The sequence below is a fragment of the Sylvia atricapilla genome, chromosome 20 (genome assembly GCF_009819655.1).
Source record: "Sylvia atricapilla isolate bSylAtr1 chromosome 20, bSylAtr1.pri, whole genome shotgun sequence".
NCBI lineage: Eukaryota > Metazoa > Chordata > Aves > Passeriformes > Sylviidae > Sylvia > Sylvia atricapilla.
The window spans coordinates 8627386-8645633 of NC_089159.1; the positions used below are offsets into that span (position 1 = coordinate 8627386).

General features: G+C 44.8%; 1 protein-coding gene across 1 annotated transcript; it reads left to right on the plus strand.

Moving 5' to 3' along the window:
• The first annotated feature begins 2379 nt into the window (after positions 1 to 2379).
• On the plus strand, positions 2380 to 17482 carry INTS2 (integrator complex subunit 2). Its single transcript, XM_066333508.1, has 24 exons — positions 2380 to 2960; positions 3427 to 3565; positions 4173 to 4275; positions 4435 to 4548; positions 4876 to 5006; positions 5094 to 5267; positions 5718 to 5944; positions 6463 to 6588; positions 7121 to 7192; positions 7292 to 7406; positions 8069 to 8137; positions 8300 to 8434; positions 8858 to 9034; positions 9245 to 9353; positions 10028 to 10132; positions 10590 to 10754; positions 10912 to 11113; positions 11633 to 11758; positions 12321 to 12510; positions 13468 to 13719; positions 14607 to 14714; positions 15323 to 15428; positions 15565 to 15741; positions 16184 to 17482. Exons 1-24 carry the CDS (start codon positions 2668 to 2670, stop codon positions 16351 to 16353), a joined length of 3585 nt encoding a protein of 1194 aa, XP_066189605.1. The 5' UTR covers positions 2380 to 2667; the 3' UTR covers positions 16354 to 17482.
• The last annotated feature ends 766 nt before the right edge of the window (positions 17483 to 18248 follow it).

The following is an 18248-nucleotide window of genomic DNA, read 5'->3' on the forward strand; positions in this document are numbered from 1 at the left end:
TATCCTTTTTTTTTTTTTTTTTTTGAGATTTGTTGCTAAGTGTTCATTTCTAACCCTGGCTCAGTTAACCAAGTTCCAAGGGCTGGGTTTTGGTGTGGCTTTGTTTTGTGTTCAATCTGAGTGGTATTCCTGAAGGTAAGTGAATCAGCTGCCTGAACGTTGGTGTCACTGTATTCTGTTACCTGGACCAGCCTTCCCTGTGAAACTCCTACTGTGAAAGCTGCCAGTTTCCTGCTCCTCTCCTCCACCAAATACAAATTAAAGTAAATTATAATATTATAACCACTATAAAAGATTAAAAGGGCCATTTCTGGAGTGATAGTCACAGCCGGCAATGTACATATCAAACCTGCCAGCACCAACTACTATATTGGGCTTACTTTTTTTTTGTTAGCTACTTTCATTTAACTATTTTAAGTGCACATAATAGCTGGTTTATAAATAAAATTGTCACAATCCAATAAGTCGAGGTTGTTTAGCAAGTACAAGCTTAAATAGTTGAAAATTTCTGCTACAGCTTTTTCAAGATGGCCTTGCAAGAAAATGTTGTTCCTGTCAGTGCTTTAAGTAGCTGTGGAGATTTCTCTCTTCCAGTGAAAGAAGAAGCTGAGATCCTTCCATTCCAATTAAAAATACATATTTTAACCCAGATATTACTGTATTTAAGCCTTTTAGTCACCCTTGACTCACTACTACTTGAATTGGGTTTCTGAAAACCCAGTTGCTAAGACCAGCGAGGCCACCAGCTGTACTTGTAACAACCCTCACATTTTAAAAGTAGCTGTAACATTTAGATCTTTCTAACATTCTCTGAAATAATTTAAGATAAATGGATTTATATTTAAATCCTCAGCTATGTTCTTACTTAGCTGTCAGTTATGGCGCAGATTATTGTATTTCTATATTTACCTCTGATGGTAATTTTAACTTTGTGTGTTGCTATGAAGACTTGCCAATGTCTTTAATCAAGCACTATTTGTTAATACTGTAATATCAACATATTATGTTGCATTATTTTAAAGCTTTCAAGATTAAGAGTAAAAAATTAAAAAAAAAAAAAAAAGCTATTGCACCATATAATTTGCTGCACAACAGTATGGCACCGCATATCAGTCTGTTGGGATAGTAATACTGCATCAACCTTGTTTTGATCTGGGTTTCTTTGGAGAATTCATTAATGGGGTGACATTGTACAACGTTCTTGTCTTGCAATCTCCAGATGGGAAGGTGGTTTTGTTTGTTTTTCTTTTTTTTTTCTTTTCTTTTCTTTTCTTTTTTTTTTATTTTAAAGTAAAGGGCCCAGGACTATGCTTCATACTTAAAGGGTTTTTTTTAACTATTATTTGTGGGTGTACGTTTTATTTTCAGTGGAGTAAAGCTTAATTTACAGTAAAACTGGATTTGGGACCTACCACAATCCTCAGGGTCACTTTTTCAGGATGCTACTCATGGAGCTTTAGGTTTTTCCGAGTCAACTGGACGTGAGGACCTTGCCGAGCGCTGGCGTGGGATGGCGCAGCCTGTGGCCTGGTGCCTGGACATGGCACCCCTGGGGCACGGCTGGACACAGCGGGGAGCTGCTGGCACGGCTGGACACATCATGGAGCTGCTCCCACACCTGGATGGCACGGCTGGACACACCACGGAGCTGCTCCCACACCTGGATGGCACGGCTGGACACACCATGGAGCTGCTCCCACACTCTGCTGCTATGGCTGGACACAGCAGGGAGCTGCTCCCACACCTTGGTGGCACGGCTGGACACACCACGGAGCTGCTCCCACACCTGGATGGCACGGCTGGACACACCATGGATCTGCTCCCACACTCTGCTGCTATGGCTGGACACACCATGGAGCTGCTCCCACACCTTGGTGGCACGGCTGGACACACCATGGAGCTGCTGCCACACCTTCACGGCACGGCTGGACGCACCATGGAGCTGCTGCCACACCTTCACGGCACGGCTGGACACAGCAGGGAGCTGCTGCCACACCTTCACGGCACGGCTGGACGCACCATGGAGCTGCTCCACATCCTGGCATGGCTGGATGCACTGGGAAGCCATTCCAACAGCTCAGCTGGACACATCATGGAGCTGCTCCAACGCCTCTCTGGCACGGCTGCACAGGTCCAGGAGCTGCTTCAATGCCACTCTGTCATGGCTGGACAGGTCAGGGAGTGCTCCCACACGCCTCTGGCACGGGTGGATGTGCCCAGCAGTCTCACATGGCCGCCGCCGTGTGCCCTCAGCCGAGCCGCCCTCGTCTTTATCGTGACAGAACACAGAAACAAAAAACCGATTTAAGGAACAAACACTATTTCTGCCGAATGCCATAAACACTGAGTTGTACAAATTGTGATCGAGGAAATGAAGAAGAAGAAGGAAAAAAAAAAAAAAAAGGTTTATACTTTTTAAAAAAAAAAAAAATTCAGATGGAATAAATTATTCATGAAGCCTTGATTGTGCTGTGGGTTTATTGAGGGGGCGGGCAGGGCCGTGCCCCTCAGCCTTTCCCTCCCCTCAGCTTTTCCCGCCTCTCCCTTGCCTCCCCTCAGCGTCTCCCGCCCTTCGCCCCTCCCACCGTGACGTCACTTCCCGTTTCCCCCGGTAGTGGCGGCGGCGGCGGGTGGGCGCGGGGCCGTGAGGGCGCCGCTGCCGCCGCCATGTCCGAGTGCTCGGCGCTGCAGTTCGTCAGCCCCTACGCCTTCGAGGCCATGCAGAAGGTGGACGTGGTGCGCCTGGCCGCGCTCAGCGACCCCGAGCTGCGGCTGCTGCTGCCCTGCCTGGTGCGCATGGCGCTGTGCGCGCCCGCCGACCAGAGCCAGAGCTGGGCGCAGGACAAGAAGCTGATCCTGCGGCTGCTCTCGGGCGTTGAGGCGGTCAACTCCATCGTGGCGCTGCTGTCCGTGGACTTCCACGCGCTGGAGCAGGATGCCAGCAAGGAGCAGCAGCTCCGGTAAGGCAGAGAGCGGAGATCCGTGGCGGAAGCGCTGTGTGGCTTTTCCAGCTGTTCCATTCGGAGCCGCTGTTTTTTAAGTGCCGGACGGAGCCGGCCAACTCATGTCCCTTGATAATCTCCTAGGAAAGCCCTGGGGTTCAGTTGGGTGTCCTGAGGATCTGTTCCCCGCCGTGCCCGGCCGAGGGTGTGGGATTCCCGGGCAGGGAAGGGCTGGGCTGGCTCTGTGGGATGTGGGGACAGCTCCGGTGGACGCTCTTTCCTGACTCCCGCCTATTCTGGGGAATAGAAGCGCTTGAAACTTTTGTGATGTACTGAATTAACTTTCCTGTACTGCAGTTAAAAGTCTTTACAGATCTTTGGCGGGGTAGAAGAGATCCGTAGAGAGCTGCTGCCGTCCTTTAACCGGGAGCCTTTCTGTCTTTGCACAAACGTTTAATACTTGTTGTTTTGAATTGTGTGCCAGGCACAAGCTGGGAGGCGGCAGTGGAGAAAGCATCTTGGTGTCACAGCTGCAGCACGGGCTGACGCTGGAGTTTGAGCACAGTGACTCTCCTCGGCGGCTCCGGCTGGTGCTGAGCGAGTTACTGGCCATTATGAACAAGGTGAACTTCCCCACAGGAGGATATTTGTGGGGTTTAGGTTGCCCTCTGGACTGGCTGACGCATTGGTTCTGTTTCTGGTGCTGCTGCTGGTGTGAGCACTCCTCTCCAGTCCTTACCTGCTTTATCAAGATTCAGAGTCTCAGTCTGATTGAACAGTGGCTTGTGCTTAAACTCCTTGTGACTTCTTAGAGGAGGTCTTTGGTGATGTTATAGAGACTCTAAACAAAATGTGATTTGGTGATCTGTCAGTGGAGAAATAATTTGGAAATGAACTGATGACTTTTCTCCATCCCATTCTTTGCAGTGTGGTATTAGCCATCATATTTCTCTTCCCCCATTTCCTTGCTCACCATTTTATTTTCCTTGTGTAAATTTATAATGTCAGTGGATTGTTTTTCTTTCTTCTGAAAAGAGGCAGTGATGCCATCTGTGTTGAAGTATTTCCAGCAGTAAATATTTCTTATTCTACAAACTTTTCCTGCTTGTTCTGTGTTGATAGATTTATGTTTTTGGCAGTTTTTAATCTATTAAGCATGCTGAATTTAAAGGCCATTTAGACAAATTGCTTCATAAAACCTGTTCACTGATGATAAGTGTTGTCTTGCAGGTGTCAGAATCAAATGGTGAATTTTTCCTCAAATCTTCTGAGCTCTTTGAGAGTCCTGTTTACCTGGAGGAGGCAGCAGATGTTCTCTGCATTTTGCAAGCAGGTGTGGTATTTCTGTATTTATGGCATTTTCTGACCTTTCATGAGCATAACAAAACAACTTTGGGAGCTGTTGGGTTGATCTAAGCTGTGCAGCTCCTGGAAACAGGGGTTTTGTTTCCCAGTGAAGCACTGTGACTTCTAACACCCTCTTTCCATCCAGAGCTGCCATCACTGTTACCAATAGTGGACGTGGCTGAAGCTCTGCTGCATGTTAAGAACGGAGCCTGGTTCCTTTGCCTTCTGGTGGCCAATGTCCCTGACAGCTTCAACGAGGGTGAGCTACAGCTTCTTCTCCAGCTTTTGAAGTGATTTCTAGCAGTGTGGTTAATCCTGGGCTAAGCCACAGAGTTATACAGGTTTGCAGTGCTGGCTGCTGCCCCCTGAGCATGTTGATTGCCATTTTGTGCAGGCTGATTGCAGGCCAGGCTGGCTCTGTGTGTGTGTGTGTGTCACAGCTTTTCCTCTGTAGGTCACTGTTACAAAGGCTGACTGGGGCTAGGAGCCTCATCTATCCCTGCTGACAGTTCTTGTCCATTCCTTTGGGGCACCTGATGTGTGGGGAAGGGGACAGGTTTCCTGAGGGCTGCTCTTGGATCTTCAGTCTGCAGGGGTTTGATTAAGAACGGCGAGCGGCAGGACGAGGAGAGCGTCGGAGGCCGGCGCAGGACTGAAGCTCTTCGGCACCTCTGCAAGATGAACCCTTCCCAAGCCCTGAGGGTCCGGGGCATGGTGGTGAGTCTGTCAGGAGAGACACCGTTCAGAGCCTTCCCGAAGCTTCAAACCCAGCCAAGATCGCTGAGCCTGAGTGTTTTTATCCAGGTGGAAGAGTGTCACCTGCCGGGTCTCGGTGTGGCTTTGACCTTGGATCACACCAAGAACGAATCCCCCGATGATGGAGTGAGTGACCTGGTGTGTTTTGTGAGTGGTTTGCTGCTTGGGACAAATGCAAAGGTTCGGACCTGGTTTGGAACTTTCATCCGAAATGGCCAACAGGTAGGAAAATCCTTGAGGATTCTGCTTTGAAAGAAATATTCTTGTAGCTTGCTGTAACTCTTCTGGATGCGTGCTGCAGATTTGTCTGAATGCACATAAATCCTGTTGCATGTCTTGGATGCAACCAAGACCTTTACAAGGGAACCTCCTCTTATGGGGCTGTATAAATCATGTCCCTGAAAGCAGCAGCTATTTGGTTGCTCCCCTGAGAGGTTTTTGGGCATGGAAACCAGAGAGTTAGAGATTTGTAATATCTCCCTGATAAATATGTTCATTCTTAGTGTTCACAGTGGGAAGATGCATCTTGCTCAGGTGACTTAGTTAAAGCTTGGAACTGAAAACTATATTTAAAAACAATAACCCTCTTCCTTTGACTGTGGAAACTTTTATATAAAACAGTTTCAACGGGCTGAATTTGACATTGTTCTCACCTTTTGACCTCTTGCACAGAGAAAAAAGGACAACATCAGCTCAGTGCTGTGGCAGATGAGGAGGCAGCTGCTGCTGGAGCTGATGGGGATCCTGCCCACGGTGCGCAGCACGCACATTGTGGAGGAGGCTGATGCTGACACAGAGCCCAACGTGTCCGTGTACTCTGGGCTGAAGGAGGAGCACGTGGTGAAGGCCAGCGCCCTGCTGAGGCTCTACTGTGCTCTGATGGGCATTGCTGGCCTCAAGTAAGGAACCTTCTCGTGCTCTGGGGTGTTGTTCATGGCCATTTCTGCAGAGGGTGAGGGCTTTGGGCACTTCTGGCTTAATGCCTCAAAGCTTGAGGCAGGACTCACCAATTTCAGTCCTCTGTTGCTGCAAAATGAGGCTTGTTAACAGAACTCTAAACCCTCGTGGTTGGAGCAGTGTGTGGAGTTATCAGCTATTTTCTCTTCTAGCAACATACATTGTATGGCTTTTGAATTTCTATTCCTTTGCTTTCACTTTTTTAGAGAGTCCTAATGTAGCATCTTTATGCATTATTAGTTTTAATTTGTGTAGTTTGTACTAATAGGCAAGATTATATCCTGGGGAAGTTTTCTCACTGTTGTCTCTTCACAGAGACTTTTATGTCCTTAAGTTCAGAGCAAATTGCCACCTTGATGGATTGAATAACAGGGAAAACTCAATCTTTGGGCATTGTGAGAGACTGGAGATGTGTTCCCTGTTAACCCCCCAGCTTTGCTGTGTTCTCTGTCCTGCTCAGGCCCACGGATGAGGAGGCTGAGCAGCTCCTGCAGCTGATGACGAGCCGCCCTCCCGCGACCCCGGCCGGTGTCCGCTTCGTGTCCCTGTCCTTCTGCATGCTCCTGGCCTTCTCCACCCTGGTCAGGTACTCTCAGGACAGGAGGAGCTTTGGAAGATCTGTTTTAGAACCATTAAGGCAATGCTCTTCTTCCCAGAGCTGCAGAGGGTTTTTTTTCCTCATTCTTTGTAAAATCTCTGTATGTTGATGGAAGGGATTTGTCTCACTCTGTGGTGAGTGGATGGATATTTCACTCCTGTTTTGTAGCAAGTCTTTTCAGAGGTGAGCATGAACTTAATGTGAGTGGTTTTTTGAAGACTGAAGTAGGCCTGACTAGTTCACTTTTCCATGGAACAAACTCCTGGCTGAATTCCTGAGGGAGAGGCAGTGCAGGTAATTCAGGGGTGTAGCTTTCTCTTGGGTGCATTCCAAAAAGGAAGTTGCCTGACAGTTGGACTGACCTTTGTGCCAGGTATCACTGCTTATCAGCAGTTGGATGGTAAACTGAAAGTGACAAAAAGTCTCCTGGTGTAAGAGTCCTCAAATACTGGCTTTTCTGCAAATGAGACTAGCACTGTTTTTTTGGGAAAAAGATCTATTATGGATTTTCTTTGTGCAGCACCCCAGAACAGGAGCAGCTCATGGTGATGTGGCTCAGCTGGATGATAAAGGAAGAAGCTTACTTTGAAAGGTGAGAGCAGGCTGGATTTCTTTGTGATTCCAGTAATCTCACATTTATTTATGTCCTATTTACTTATGTCCTGTATTTCTTCCTCTTTGTTATCCTCAGCATTTCTGGTGTGTCTGCTTCCTTTGGAGAGATGCTTCTCTTGGTGGCCATGTATTTCCACAGCAACCAGCTCAGTGCCATCATTGATTTGGTCTGCTCCACCTTGGGAATGAAGGTGAATCCTAAACTATTTCTGGCCTGTACATTTGTCTGTTAAAATCAGCTTTTTTACTGGGTTTTGTTACTTTGGTATTTAGTTCACTTTTGATAAAAACGAACTTTGGTTTTGCTAATATACCTGAAGTAAATATAAACTGAAAAATGTGCAATAATTCCTCTGGAGGAACATTAAAATGTACATAGCTCTTGATACAGAGGAATGTGATGATAAAGTATCTTCAAAAAGTGCTGCCTTGTTGAAATCATTATTTCCAAGAAATGATCTTTTTAGAAGACTAACTGAACTAGTTTCCAAATTGAGCTGCAAAGTTTTTATTTTAAATAGTTAAGAGAAATATCTATATATGTAAAAATTAATTTCACTGAATTGCCAAAGGAGATTTGCCAACAGTTTGCTGTTGTGAAACTGTGTCTCACCAGATGTAAAAGCTGGGAAGGGAGTTTTTAGGACGAGGAAGACGTGGAATGATAAACTTGTGACATTGGAAAATATTTCTGTTTGACATTTGATACAGATGTCAGTTGACTGGGAAGTTGACCAGGAAAACAGACAAGTTTTAAAAAGCTAAAAGTTACCAGTTTATAAAATAAATTTGCAGTCCTTAGTTATAAGAAAGACAGAACTTGCAATTCCAAGTGCTTTCTCCTGAATTTCAGATTGTTATTAAGCCCAGCTCGCTCAGCAGAATGAAGACAATCTTCACACAGGAGATTTTCACTGAACAGGTATTTTCAACCTATGGATTTTTTTCTCCCCTTTGCCCTTTCCCTTTGTATTCCCCAGAAATGAGGAGAAGCCACTCAGGGCTGTGGCTGTGTGACTTTAACACCTTGTGCCTTGTGCTGAGTGGTGTTTTTGTTTTTGTGTCCATTGTCTCTTCCCTCCAGGTGGTTACAGCCCACGCTGTCCGTGTGCCTGTGACAGGCAACCTCAGTGCCAACATCACTGGCTTTTTACCTATTCACTGCATTTACCAGCTCTTAAAGAGTCGTTCCTTCACCAAGCACAAAGTATCCATTAAGGTAAACCTTTGTTTTATTTCTGTTCGTAATTCTGCGTGCTGATGAGGTTGACTTACAGGAGCAGAATTCTTGATGAATCTTGTACCTTCCTACCATGTAATTTAAGAATGAACTGTGTTTTAAGATGGGGTGCCCATTTTTAACTCTGTAATCCAGAGACCACAGCTTAATGAAGTTAAAAATAATAAGTCTCTCTCCCCCATCTGTGCTTAATTGTAGTCAGAATGATTTTCCAGCCACGACAAGTTCTATTTGTGAATCAAGGTCCAGGATAGAGTTTATGAAGTGCTTGAAGTGCAGAAGTGCTTGAATTCTGAGCAATTCAGAAGTGATGTGACACTTTCCAAAGTGAAAGCCTCCTTTATTCAGAGGGGTTGCACTTGCAGACAAGGTCCAGCTGCTCGTGTCACTGTTCTCTTGTAGGACTGGATCTATCGGCAGCTCTGTGAAACCACCACCCCACTGCACCCTCAGCTGCTTCCCCTCATTGATGTCTACATTAACTCCATCCTCACTCCTGCATCTAAATCCAACCCAGAGGCCACCAACCAGCCTGTCACAGAGCAGGAGATCCTCAATGTTTTCCAGGGACTCTCTGGGGTAATCATCTTGTTTGGATCTTTATTGTACTTGATGTGGACACGGTTCAGGATTTTTTGTGTTAAGCTGCGTCACTTTTTGTTTTCACTGCCTGTAAAATTGCTGTCTCACTGCCTGTCTTCCTTGCTGTCAATGTGTTTTGAAGTGAATCTTGGTACTCAAGATATTCAACATAAACCCCCTGAGCTTTGTGTGTGGTTTTCTGTGCAGGGAGAAAATCCTCGTCCCACCCAACGCTTCAGCATCACCACACAGCTGCTCGTCCTCTACTACGTCCTGTCCTATGAAGAGGCACTGCTGGCCAACACAAAGATCCTAGGTAAATTGGAGACCATCAGGGGGAAACAGATGAACACAAAAATTAGGTGCAAAGAAGGGAAAAATACATGCTTCTGTCAGATTTAAGCACAGCATAAAACTTTCAGAAGTTTGGATTAAATGAAACGTTGCTGTAGAGATTCAGGGCATAAAGTTCCTGCTAAAGCTGTGGAGTAATTTGTTTTACAGATTAAAAGAGGTCCAAGTTACAAGAAATGTTTAGGAGCATCTAAGGAATGGAATAACAGCAAAGACTTCATTTATGTCATCAGACATGCACATACTTTTCTTTGAGTTTGCAATTTTATAGTTGGTAATACTTAATGATCCCACATTTACCTGTGCTATAGAGACTTTAAATCAGTACTCAGAGACTGTTGTGTATATAATTGATGGAATTAAGTTTCAGTGAAAATTGAGTGCTGATACCTGGTGTGTGGTTTTACCAGCCCTTTTTAAGGTGCAAAACTTCCAGCATTCACAGGTTTATTTTCTTCAAGTTATTCAAGCAAGCCTGAAATACTATAAAATCAATTACAGTTACTTAATATTTTCTCTTATTTTACCTGGATAATATAGAGATGAATTCTTTACATTTTCCTTACTGATCCAGTTGGGGAAATACTTGTTTTTAGCTGTAACTGCTACGTGTGGTTTTTGTCCTGTTCCCTGTAGCTGCAATGCAGAGAAAGCCCAAGTCCTACTCCTCAGCACTGATGGATCAGATTCCAATCAAGTACCTCATCCGGCAGGCACAGGGGCTGCAGCAGGAGCTGGGAGGTAAAAACATGTCTTAAGTGGTCTGAGAAGGTCTAAAGTGCATAAAAAGGGAGGCTCAGTGTTCTCAGCTCAGTGGCTGTTGCTGTTTTCATAGCTTGCTTTCCTTTTTATTGTTTTTAAAATCTGTCAGGAGTAGCTACTGAGATTGGAGAGGTAAGAGTCGCAGTAAAAGTGTGAGGAAAGCAGTTCCTTTTGGAGTGGGTCTTACCTCCCTAGGGCAGGTTTTAGGGTAGGAATCACTGAAAATGTTGACAGTTCCAGGCTGAGTTTAGGAGCTGCTTCCCAAAGGGTAACTTTTCCTCTCTGTTGGAGTTGGAGCATGGGGCTGTGACCGTGCACCTCACTGAGCTGCTGGGCAGCGACTCAGTTCAGGGGTTGAAATAAAAGGCACAGAAGTGTTCAGGTGACAGGTGCAGCTGCTCAGAGCCGAGCTGTGAATGTCCCTGCTGTCCCCAAGGGTTGCACTCTGCCCTGCTGAGGCTCCTGGCCACCAACTACCCTCACCTGTGCATCGTGGACGACTGGATCTGCGAGGAGCAGATCACCGGCACCGACGCCCTGCTCAGGAGGATGCTCCTCACCAACATGGCCAAGAACCACTCTCCCAAACAGCTCCAGGAAGGTAAAGAGCTTCGTTCCAAGTCAGTTCTTTCCAAATGGGTTGGAATAGAGGAGATTTGGAGCTGTGTGATTATACTGCATTTGGGTGACCAGAATGCTTCAATGCATGCTGAAGTTTAGAAGTCCAGTTTTACCAAGATCCTGTTTTTGTTTTGCAGCCTTTTCCATGCTGCCTGGAAATCACACCCAGCTGATGCAGATCCTGGAACATTTAACCCTTCTCTCAGCTGGAGAATTGATCCCCTATGCAGAAGTGTTGACCTCAAACATGAATCTCCTGCTGGAAGCTGGAGTCCCACGGGGGATTCTGCAGGCTGTCAATAAACTCTGGATGGTTCTGAACACTGTCATGCCCAGAAGGTATCAAGGCTCAAAATACTCTTTGGTTTCTTGGTGCACATAGGGGGGAGGCCACGTTTTCTGTTAAAAGTAGTAACACAGTGCCTTTATCTGGGAGATTGGAGACTGAATAGAATGTGTTGGAGCTGCTGGTGTTTTGTTTTGTTTTAGTTTGTTGACATTTTGAACCTTTGCATTTAAAAAGAAGGTGATTCTTGTTCTTAGGAGAAAGGAGGTCTTCAGTTTAAAATACAGGGGTATGGTTTTATAGTGTTCATTGTTTGTGCTGAATTACTGAGGGAACAGGAACTCTGGTAAGAAAATGCCATTTATTTGTGAAGTGAATGCTCTACTGCAGTGAAAACCGCTCTAAGTCCAGGGAGTGTAAGTTAGCTGCACCTTGGTTGACTTCAAATCTACAAATGGTCTACAAATGGAGTTTTTGCCACTTGATAGGCCTAGAAAAATGACCAAATGCTTAGGGAGCCCCCTTTTCTTATACAAATTTTCTATTAAATCATAAAAATATTCTCATTTTAGGTTGTGGGTGATGACTGTCAATGCCCTGCAGCCTTCAGCAAAAATAGTGAGGCAGCAGAAATACACCCAGAATGATCTGATGATTGACCCCCTGATTGTGCTGAGGTGTGATCAGAGAGTTTACAGGTGAGTGTCTGTGCTGCTGCGCAGTGAGTGCTTGACATAAAGGTGTCCAGCAGAAAACTTGTAAAAGCTTTCAGCACCTCAAAACATCTTTTCAGACTAATGACAGGAGCTTGGTAGTTGGGTCTGTGTTGAGCTCCACCTGAGGACTGTGGAGCTGGGCCTGCTATTTCAGCATTTTACCCTGACCAGCTTTGTTTTCAAACCTTTGGGATTTGCACATGGATTTGGGTGTGTGAATCTGTGGTAAACGAAAATTTCCTGTTGGAAATGGCTGCTGCCACTGGTGCTGCTGGGCGAAGTTTAGCTGTAACATCTTTCTATCTCTTGTGCCTGTAGGTTATTCCTACAGGCAATTCCATCCAGGTTATTCCATCCTTTTGGGCAAGTTTGTGCCAGTGGGTGCTGCTGATGGATCTGACAGAGGCAGATTCGCTTCATTTCCCCAGGGAGTCTTTGCAGTACTTGGAAATTGGTTCCTCCAGATATCAGTGATGCCTTTGGGAGTGCTTTTAGTTTGTTCATGGTACTGAAATGTCTTTGTTTTGCTGTATTCCCACCTCAGGAGTCCTCCTCTGATGGATATCATTTTGCACATGCTGAATGGATATCTTCTTGCTTCCAAAGCTTACCTCAATGCTCATCTGAAGGAAACAGCAGAGCAGGACATTCGGCCATCCCAAAACAATGCAATGGGTCCAGAGGCCCCAGAAGTTACAAGGGAAGAGTTAAAAAATGCTTTGCTTGCTGCTCAGGTAAGAGGGAAGAAATAGATGTTCCATGATGTGAGGAAGAACAGTGATGAAAGAGAAGTGCAGAAACAGGAAATTAAAAAATGAGATCTTTTCAATTCTTTCTTTTTTTTTTTTTTTTTTTTTTTTTTTTTTTTTTTTTTACCAACTTCTGTTACCATGGAAAAGAAGACTACCTCTGTATTCAGATAGATAAATATTTTCTTTTTGCTGGTCTGAAGCATTGTGCTGATCTACTGCTTTGATAGGGGTTCTGTCAGAACAGAAGAATTCTGCTCACCAGCCCTTTTGCCTTGATGCTTGTGTGATCCAGAGGCTGTTTCTGTGGTTGGATTTGGTGCAGCAAAGCATCAATAAATGTGACAGAGCCATGCCTGATCATCTGAAGGATGTTTCAGAGAAGCAGCCAGCACTGGAAAGTGGGAGGCTGAAGGCTGGTTCACCTCCTCAGCTTGACATTATGGAAATTCTTGAGTAATCCTGTTCCACAGACATCTCTTCATCCCTCTGTCTGGAAAGATGTCACATAGGGAGTTCCCATTATAATAGGATTTTTGAGTTAAGAGGAAGTTTTATATTTAAGTGACAGGGTGATGTATATTGTGAATTACATGGCCCTGTGCACATTTTGTCTGCTCTGGATGCTTTAAGGATATTTATTTTGAAGCAATTTGAGATTCCACTGAATTTACTCTTTTTATCTGAGATTATATTTTGTTAGATTTAGCCTTTTTTTTTTCTTTACATCTTGATTGAGTTGAAGTGTTGAAGTTTTTCAAATCTTCTACGGGATTTGTGATTCTTGAGCTGAGTCCTTTTCATTCTGTACTTAAATCTGTAGGTAGAAATCCTGATCACGTTACAATCTTCTATATCTTAAATTATCCTTATTTTGTATTTAATTTGCTTTATTTTACTGGTTTTTTTTTTTTAAGCATCTTCTGTGGCTTTTCTCCCCAGGACAGTGCTGCTGTGCAGATCCTGCTGGAGATCTGCTTACCTACAGAGGAGGAGAAGGGCCAGAGCAGCAGTGCTGATTTACTGAGGGATGTGCAGAGCCCCCCAAGCCCTCAGGGAGCTGCTGAGGCAGAGGAGGAGGAGGAAGAGCAGAGTTTGCTGTGCAACCTGAGGGAGGTGCAGTGCCTCATCTGCTGCCTGCTGCACCAGATGTACATTGCTGACCCCAACATCGTCAAACTGGTGCATTTCCAGGTCTGCTTTGCCCTGCTGCAGCTGTTCTGCTTTGTCTGGGTGCTCCTCAGAGGTGATACCAGCCCACCCTTCTCCCTCCTGTCTCCCCCAGTTTGTAGAGCTCACTCTTCTCCCTGTTTCAGTGCTTGGTGTCTTGGTTGTGCTGAGAGGGCAGCACCCAAACTCTGCCCATTCCTCCTCATTCAACCCCTCCTCTGTGCCCTAATTACCTTGTTCCACTTCTTTTGTGGGTTACTTCACTCTGGCTGGGTTTCTAAATTAATATTCCCATTATTCAAAACTAATTTGGCTTCAAATGTAAATATCTCCATATCTTTCCTTTTTGTTAGGGCCCAGTTTGTCTCTTTAGAATGGAAGGAGAAGCTGCAAAAGCAGCTGAGCACCTTCAAAAAAAGAAGAGGGGAAAGATCAGCAATTTTTAAAATACAAACGTGTTTTTAATGCATATTAAATTGCTCCCTGCCAGATGGCAGACTCTTTACAAGGAGTTAATTTGCCTTGACCTGGAACTGATTAAGTGATAAAAAAGTCATTATGGGGCAGTTGTGAAATGAGCAACTTGGGGCTGATGGTGAAATTTGGAACACAGGAAAGGCACAGAAGGAAAAGGTCACTGCAGTCTGCTTTCCTTTGGGGAGTGGAGGGAGAGCTTCCATGCAAATAAATCACTGAATATTGAGGATAAAGAACTGATTCAGGCCCCAGGTTTGTACCCAGCCTGCCTCTTGTTGCCTTGTCATTACAGACCTGCTGCAAACTCTGAACAAGAGGGAGTTATAAATATATTCATTTTGAAACAAAACATTAACACTGGTGTAATTTCAAATCTTAGTTGAAGCGGAAATTTTAAAACACACATTGACACATCTATTTTCTTAATCCCACAGGGTTATCCATGTGAACTTCTGGCACTGACAGTGGCTGGGATCCCATCCATGCACATCTGTCTGGATTTCATTCCTGAGCTCATTGCCCAGCCTGAACTGGAAAAACAGGTACTGTGCACTCACCTGGCTGCAGGAGCACTGTGGGTATTAACCCTGATGGAATACTGGCTGAGAATAAAACAGTCACTGAAAATGTCCTGTTCTAACTTGCCTGGGATATTCAGGCAAATGTTCATTAATATTTGTAGCACTTTCACCTTAAATTAAAGGCCTGGCATTGAGGGCAACTGGAATTTGCTGGGTTAAAGATTCCATGTTTCTACATCAAACCAGCTTTGTGGTTGCTCTCATTTAATTCTTTCTAGTATTAAGTTACTGCTGGTCAACTGAGGTTAAAACTGGAATATATCAGCCCAAAATATCTCCTGCCAGGCTTGTGTTCCACATTGGGTGTTGCTTTACTGCTCATCATTAATGTTGGAGCAGTAGTGTCTGGGGGAGATATTGAAACACTTTGATTTATATTAAAATATATGTGGGTTATTTTTCTTAATACCAGCAGAAAAATAATTGTAACAGCTATTGTTAAAACTTCTTTGCCTTCAATTTCCTTTGTGATAAAGCAGAATATTTACTCACTGTTAAGTTTGATGAAGGGCTTTGGGTAGAAGCTGTAAAACATCCTGTAACTTGATTGTTTTTGTCTCTTTTGGCAGATCTTTGCCATCCAGTTGCTGTCCTACCTGTGTATCCAGTATGCCCTGCCCAAATCCCTCAGCGTGGCTCGTTTGGCCATCAATGTCATGGGCACCCTGCTCACAGGTACCACAAACTCCCCTGCCCTGGCAGCCAGGAGGATTTCTCTGAATGCAGTTTTCTCTGTCTAATTGCTGTTGTAGAATGAGCAACAGTTCTTGTTTTGGATTTTGTAATAATTTATTTTCCCTTCTCTCGGCAGTCCTGACCCAGTCCAAGCGTTACACGTTTTTCATGCCCACCCTGCCTTGCCTGGTGTCCTTCTGCCAAGCCTTTCCTCCCCTCTACGAGGACATCATGTCCCTGCTCATCCAGATTGGACAAGTTTGTGCCTCTGATGTGGCCACACAGACACGGGACTTCGACCCCATCATCACCCGTGAGTCAAGGACCTGAGAAGGTTCCCCAAAGGGAACTTTTCCCCAGGGAAATGGGACAGAAACCTTGTGGGGTCTCTGGAAAATGGGACAGAAACGTAGTGGGGTCTCTGGAAAATGGGACAGAAACGTAGTGGGGTCTCTGGAAAATGGGACAGAAACGTAGTGGGGTCTCTGGAAAATGGGACAGAAACGTAGTGGGGTCTCTGGAAAATGAGACAAAAACATAGTGGGGTCTCTGGAAAATGGGACAGACACGTTGTGGGGTCTCTGGAAAATGAGACAGAAACGTTGTGGGGTCTCTGGAAATAACCTGTGCTGAAGCCTGGGATGGTGCTGGCTCAGCTTTGCAATCTCATAACATCCATATTTGTGTTAAGGCTGGAAAATAGCAGCTCTCAATACTTACGTAGGTGTACTTTGCTTCTCCTGCTTTATTTCCAGGTCTCCAGCAGCTGAAGGAGAAGCCACACGATTTCTCAGGGCTCTGCAAAGATTCCTCCAGCAAAAGCTGCTCCAGGGACACTGCAAGCCTGGACCCTGATGTTCGGCTGTGCCAGTGTGTGGAAAACACCATCGTGGAGATAATTAACATGAGTGTCAGTGGGATTTAGGAAAAAAAAACAAAGAACAATCCAGGGAAGTTGTGCTGTAGCTTTTCCCTCTCTTTATGGTGCCTAAATTTGGAAAAAAAAAGCTGTGAAAGTGGACTGAGGAGCTGCAGCAAAAGTCCACATTTTTTATTGCTTCAGTCATGGCTGAGAAGAAAATCCCTTCAATAGGATTTTGGTTGTTTCAGTGAAAACTTCTGATGAAATCAGTGGGTATTTTCCAGGAAAACAGCGATTTTTGGGCTTGCTCAGCTCCTGAAGTGACACAGCAACACACCTGGAAGGGTTTTTATAACACCAAAAAGTGAATGTTTATTTTATTGGGCAAACAGCAAAATGATGAGTGAGAAAAATTTGATTGAAGTGCTTTGACTGAGATAAATGAGCTGCTGTTCCAGAGCCTTGCAGAGCAAGTTGGAATAAAGTACTCCAAGGAATACTTGAAAAAGTGGTGTCAAAACCCTGCACCATCACACTGAGTTCTAAGAAAATGACAGAATTTATTTGTGTGTCAAACTGTTGGTCAAGGCTTCAGTTCATGAGATCAGGAAGTTAATTTAAAGATCAGCCAGCCTTCACTGAGAGTTGGAAACTGGTCTAAAAGCTTCTTAAAAAAAAGTGCTGATAGTAAAAATGAGCCACATAAATGGGATTTTTAAATACAGCTCACATGGTTTTGTGGTTTTTTACTTCTTAAAAAAAAGAGATGAAAAAGACTAGAAGAAACAAGTCCAGAGGTATCTTGAGCTGTCATCAGGGTAAGATTTAAAAAAGAAAAGGATGCTGAGGGTGAGTGTGCAGAGGAATAAAAGGAGGGACAGGTTTTAGCCATGCCAAAGCAATTCCAAGGCCAAATCCCTTCTGCTCCATGCTGGGGTTGGTTGGTTTGTGTAGAAGGCTGCAATTCCCACATGGAAATGTGGGGAACTCCTGTGGGTTTGTGTTCCAGGATTCCTGCTGTAACAGCCCCATCACCATCTGCCTACCCAGGGTATTTTTGTCATCTTGATGTAAATGATGTAAATAATCTAAATGTATGTATTTTTTTTTCCTCCTCAGTTCCAAGTGTAATTTTATATGCTGTAGTGGTATTTAAATAAAAAAAGCAACGACAGTCTGACTGAAGTTCAAAGGGGGTTGCCTGTTTTGCTTCTCAGTTTTTGAGGTTCATCCCAAATTTCACCTGTGGGCACAAACACCTGACAAGAATAGGAGTGGTGAAAAGACACCAATTTGCCAAAACCTGTTAATTTTCCATAGTGTTTTCTGTGCACTCTGCTTAAAACAAGGATGATAATCATGATGATAATGACAATAATAATATTATAGTAACAATAGCGGTAATGATACCAAATAATAATAACACGTAATACTTATAGTATATTATAAAACATAATTAAATATAAACCCAAAGTGATGTAAATAATAGTAAGATGTAATACTTATACAATACTATAAAACATAATAAACATAAAGTGATATAATAATAAACATATTATTAATAATAATGATAATGATAAAGGCTAATAACAAATATTGTATTTCACAAAAAGCTCGGTTGCCTAGCAACGCGTACAACCCGGAAGCCAACGAGGCGCCCTGTGATTGGCTGCCGGCGCGCAGAGGTAAAGGCGGGAGCATTCCAGTGTGCGCTTTGCTGATTGGCGGCGCGCGGCCCTTTCCTGTCAGCTGATTGGCTGGGGCGGAGGCGGGAAGGACGGAAGGCGCTGAGGGGCCGCGGGGCCGCAGGTGCGGGGCCGTGAGGGGCGCGGGGGAAGCGGCTGCCGGCGCCTCCGCCTCGCCGAGCACACAGAGGAACTGAACGGCCAGGTGCTGCTCTGTGGGCCGGGCTGGGGCGGCCCCGCTGCTTCCTGAGCGCCGCCTGCCCTCGGCAGGCA

Bases quoted from the DNA above. Each gene is read 5' to 3' on its own strand.
- INTS2 (XM_066333508.1), top strand. From the start codon at position 2,668: ATGTCCGAGTGCTCGGCGCTGCAGTTCGTCAGCCCCTACGCCTTCGAG. The intron at 3,566-4,172 runs GTGAACTTCCCC...GTTGTCTTGCAG, and splicing joins TACTGGCCATTATGAACAAG to GTGTCAGAATCAAATGGTGA. The intron at 7,407-8,068 runs GTGAATCCTAAA...CCTGAATTTCAG, and splicing joins GCTCCACCTTGGGAATGAAG to ATTGTTATTAAGCCCAGCTC.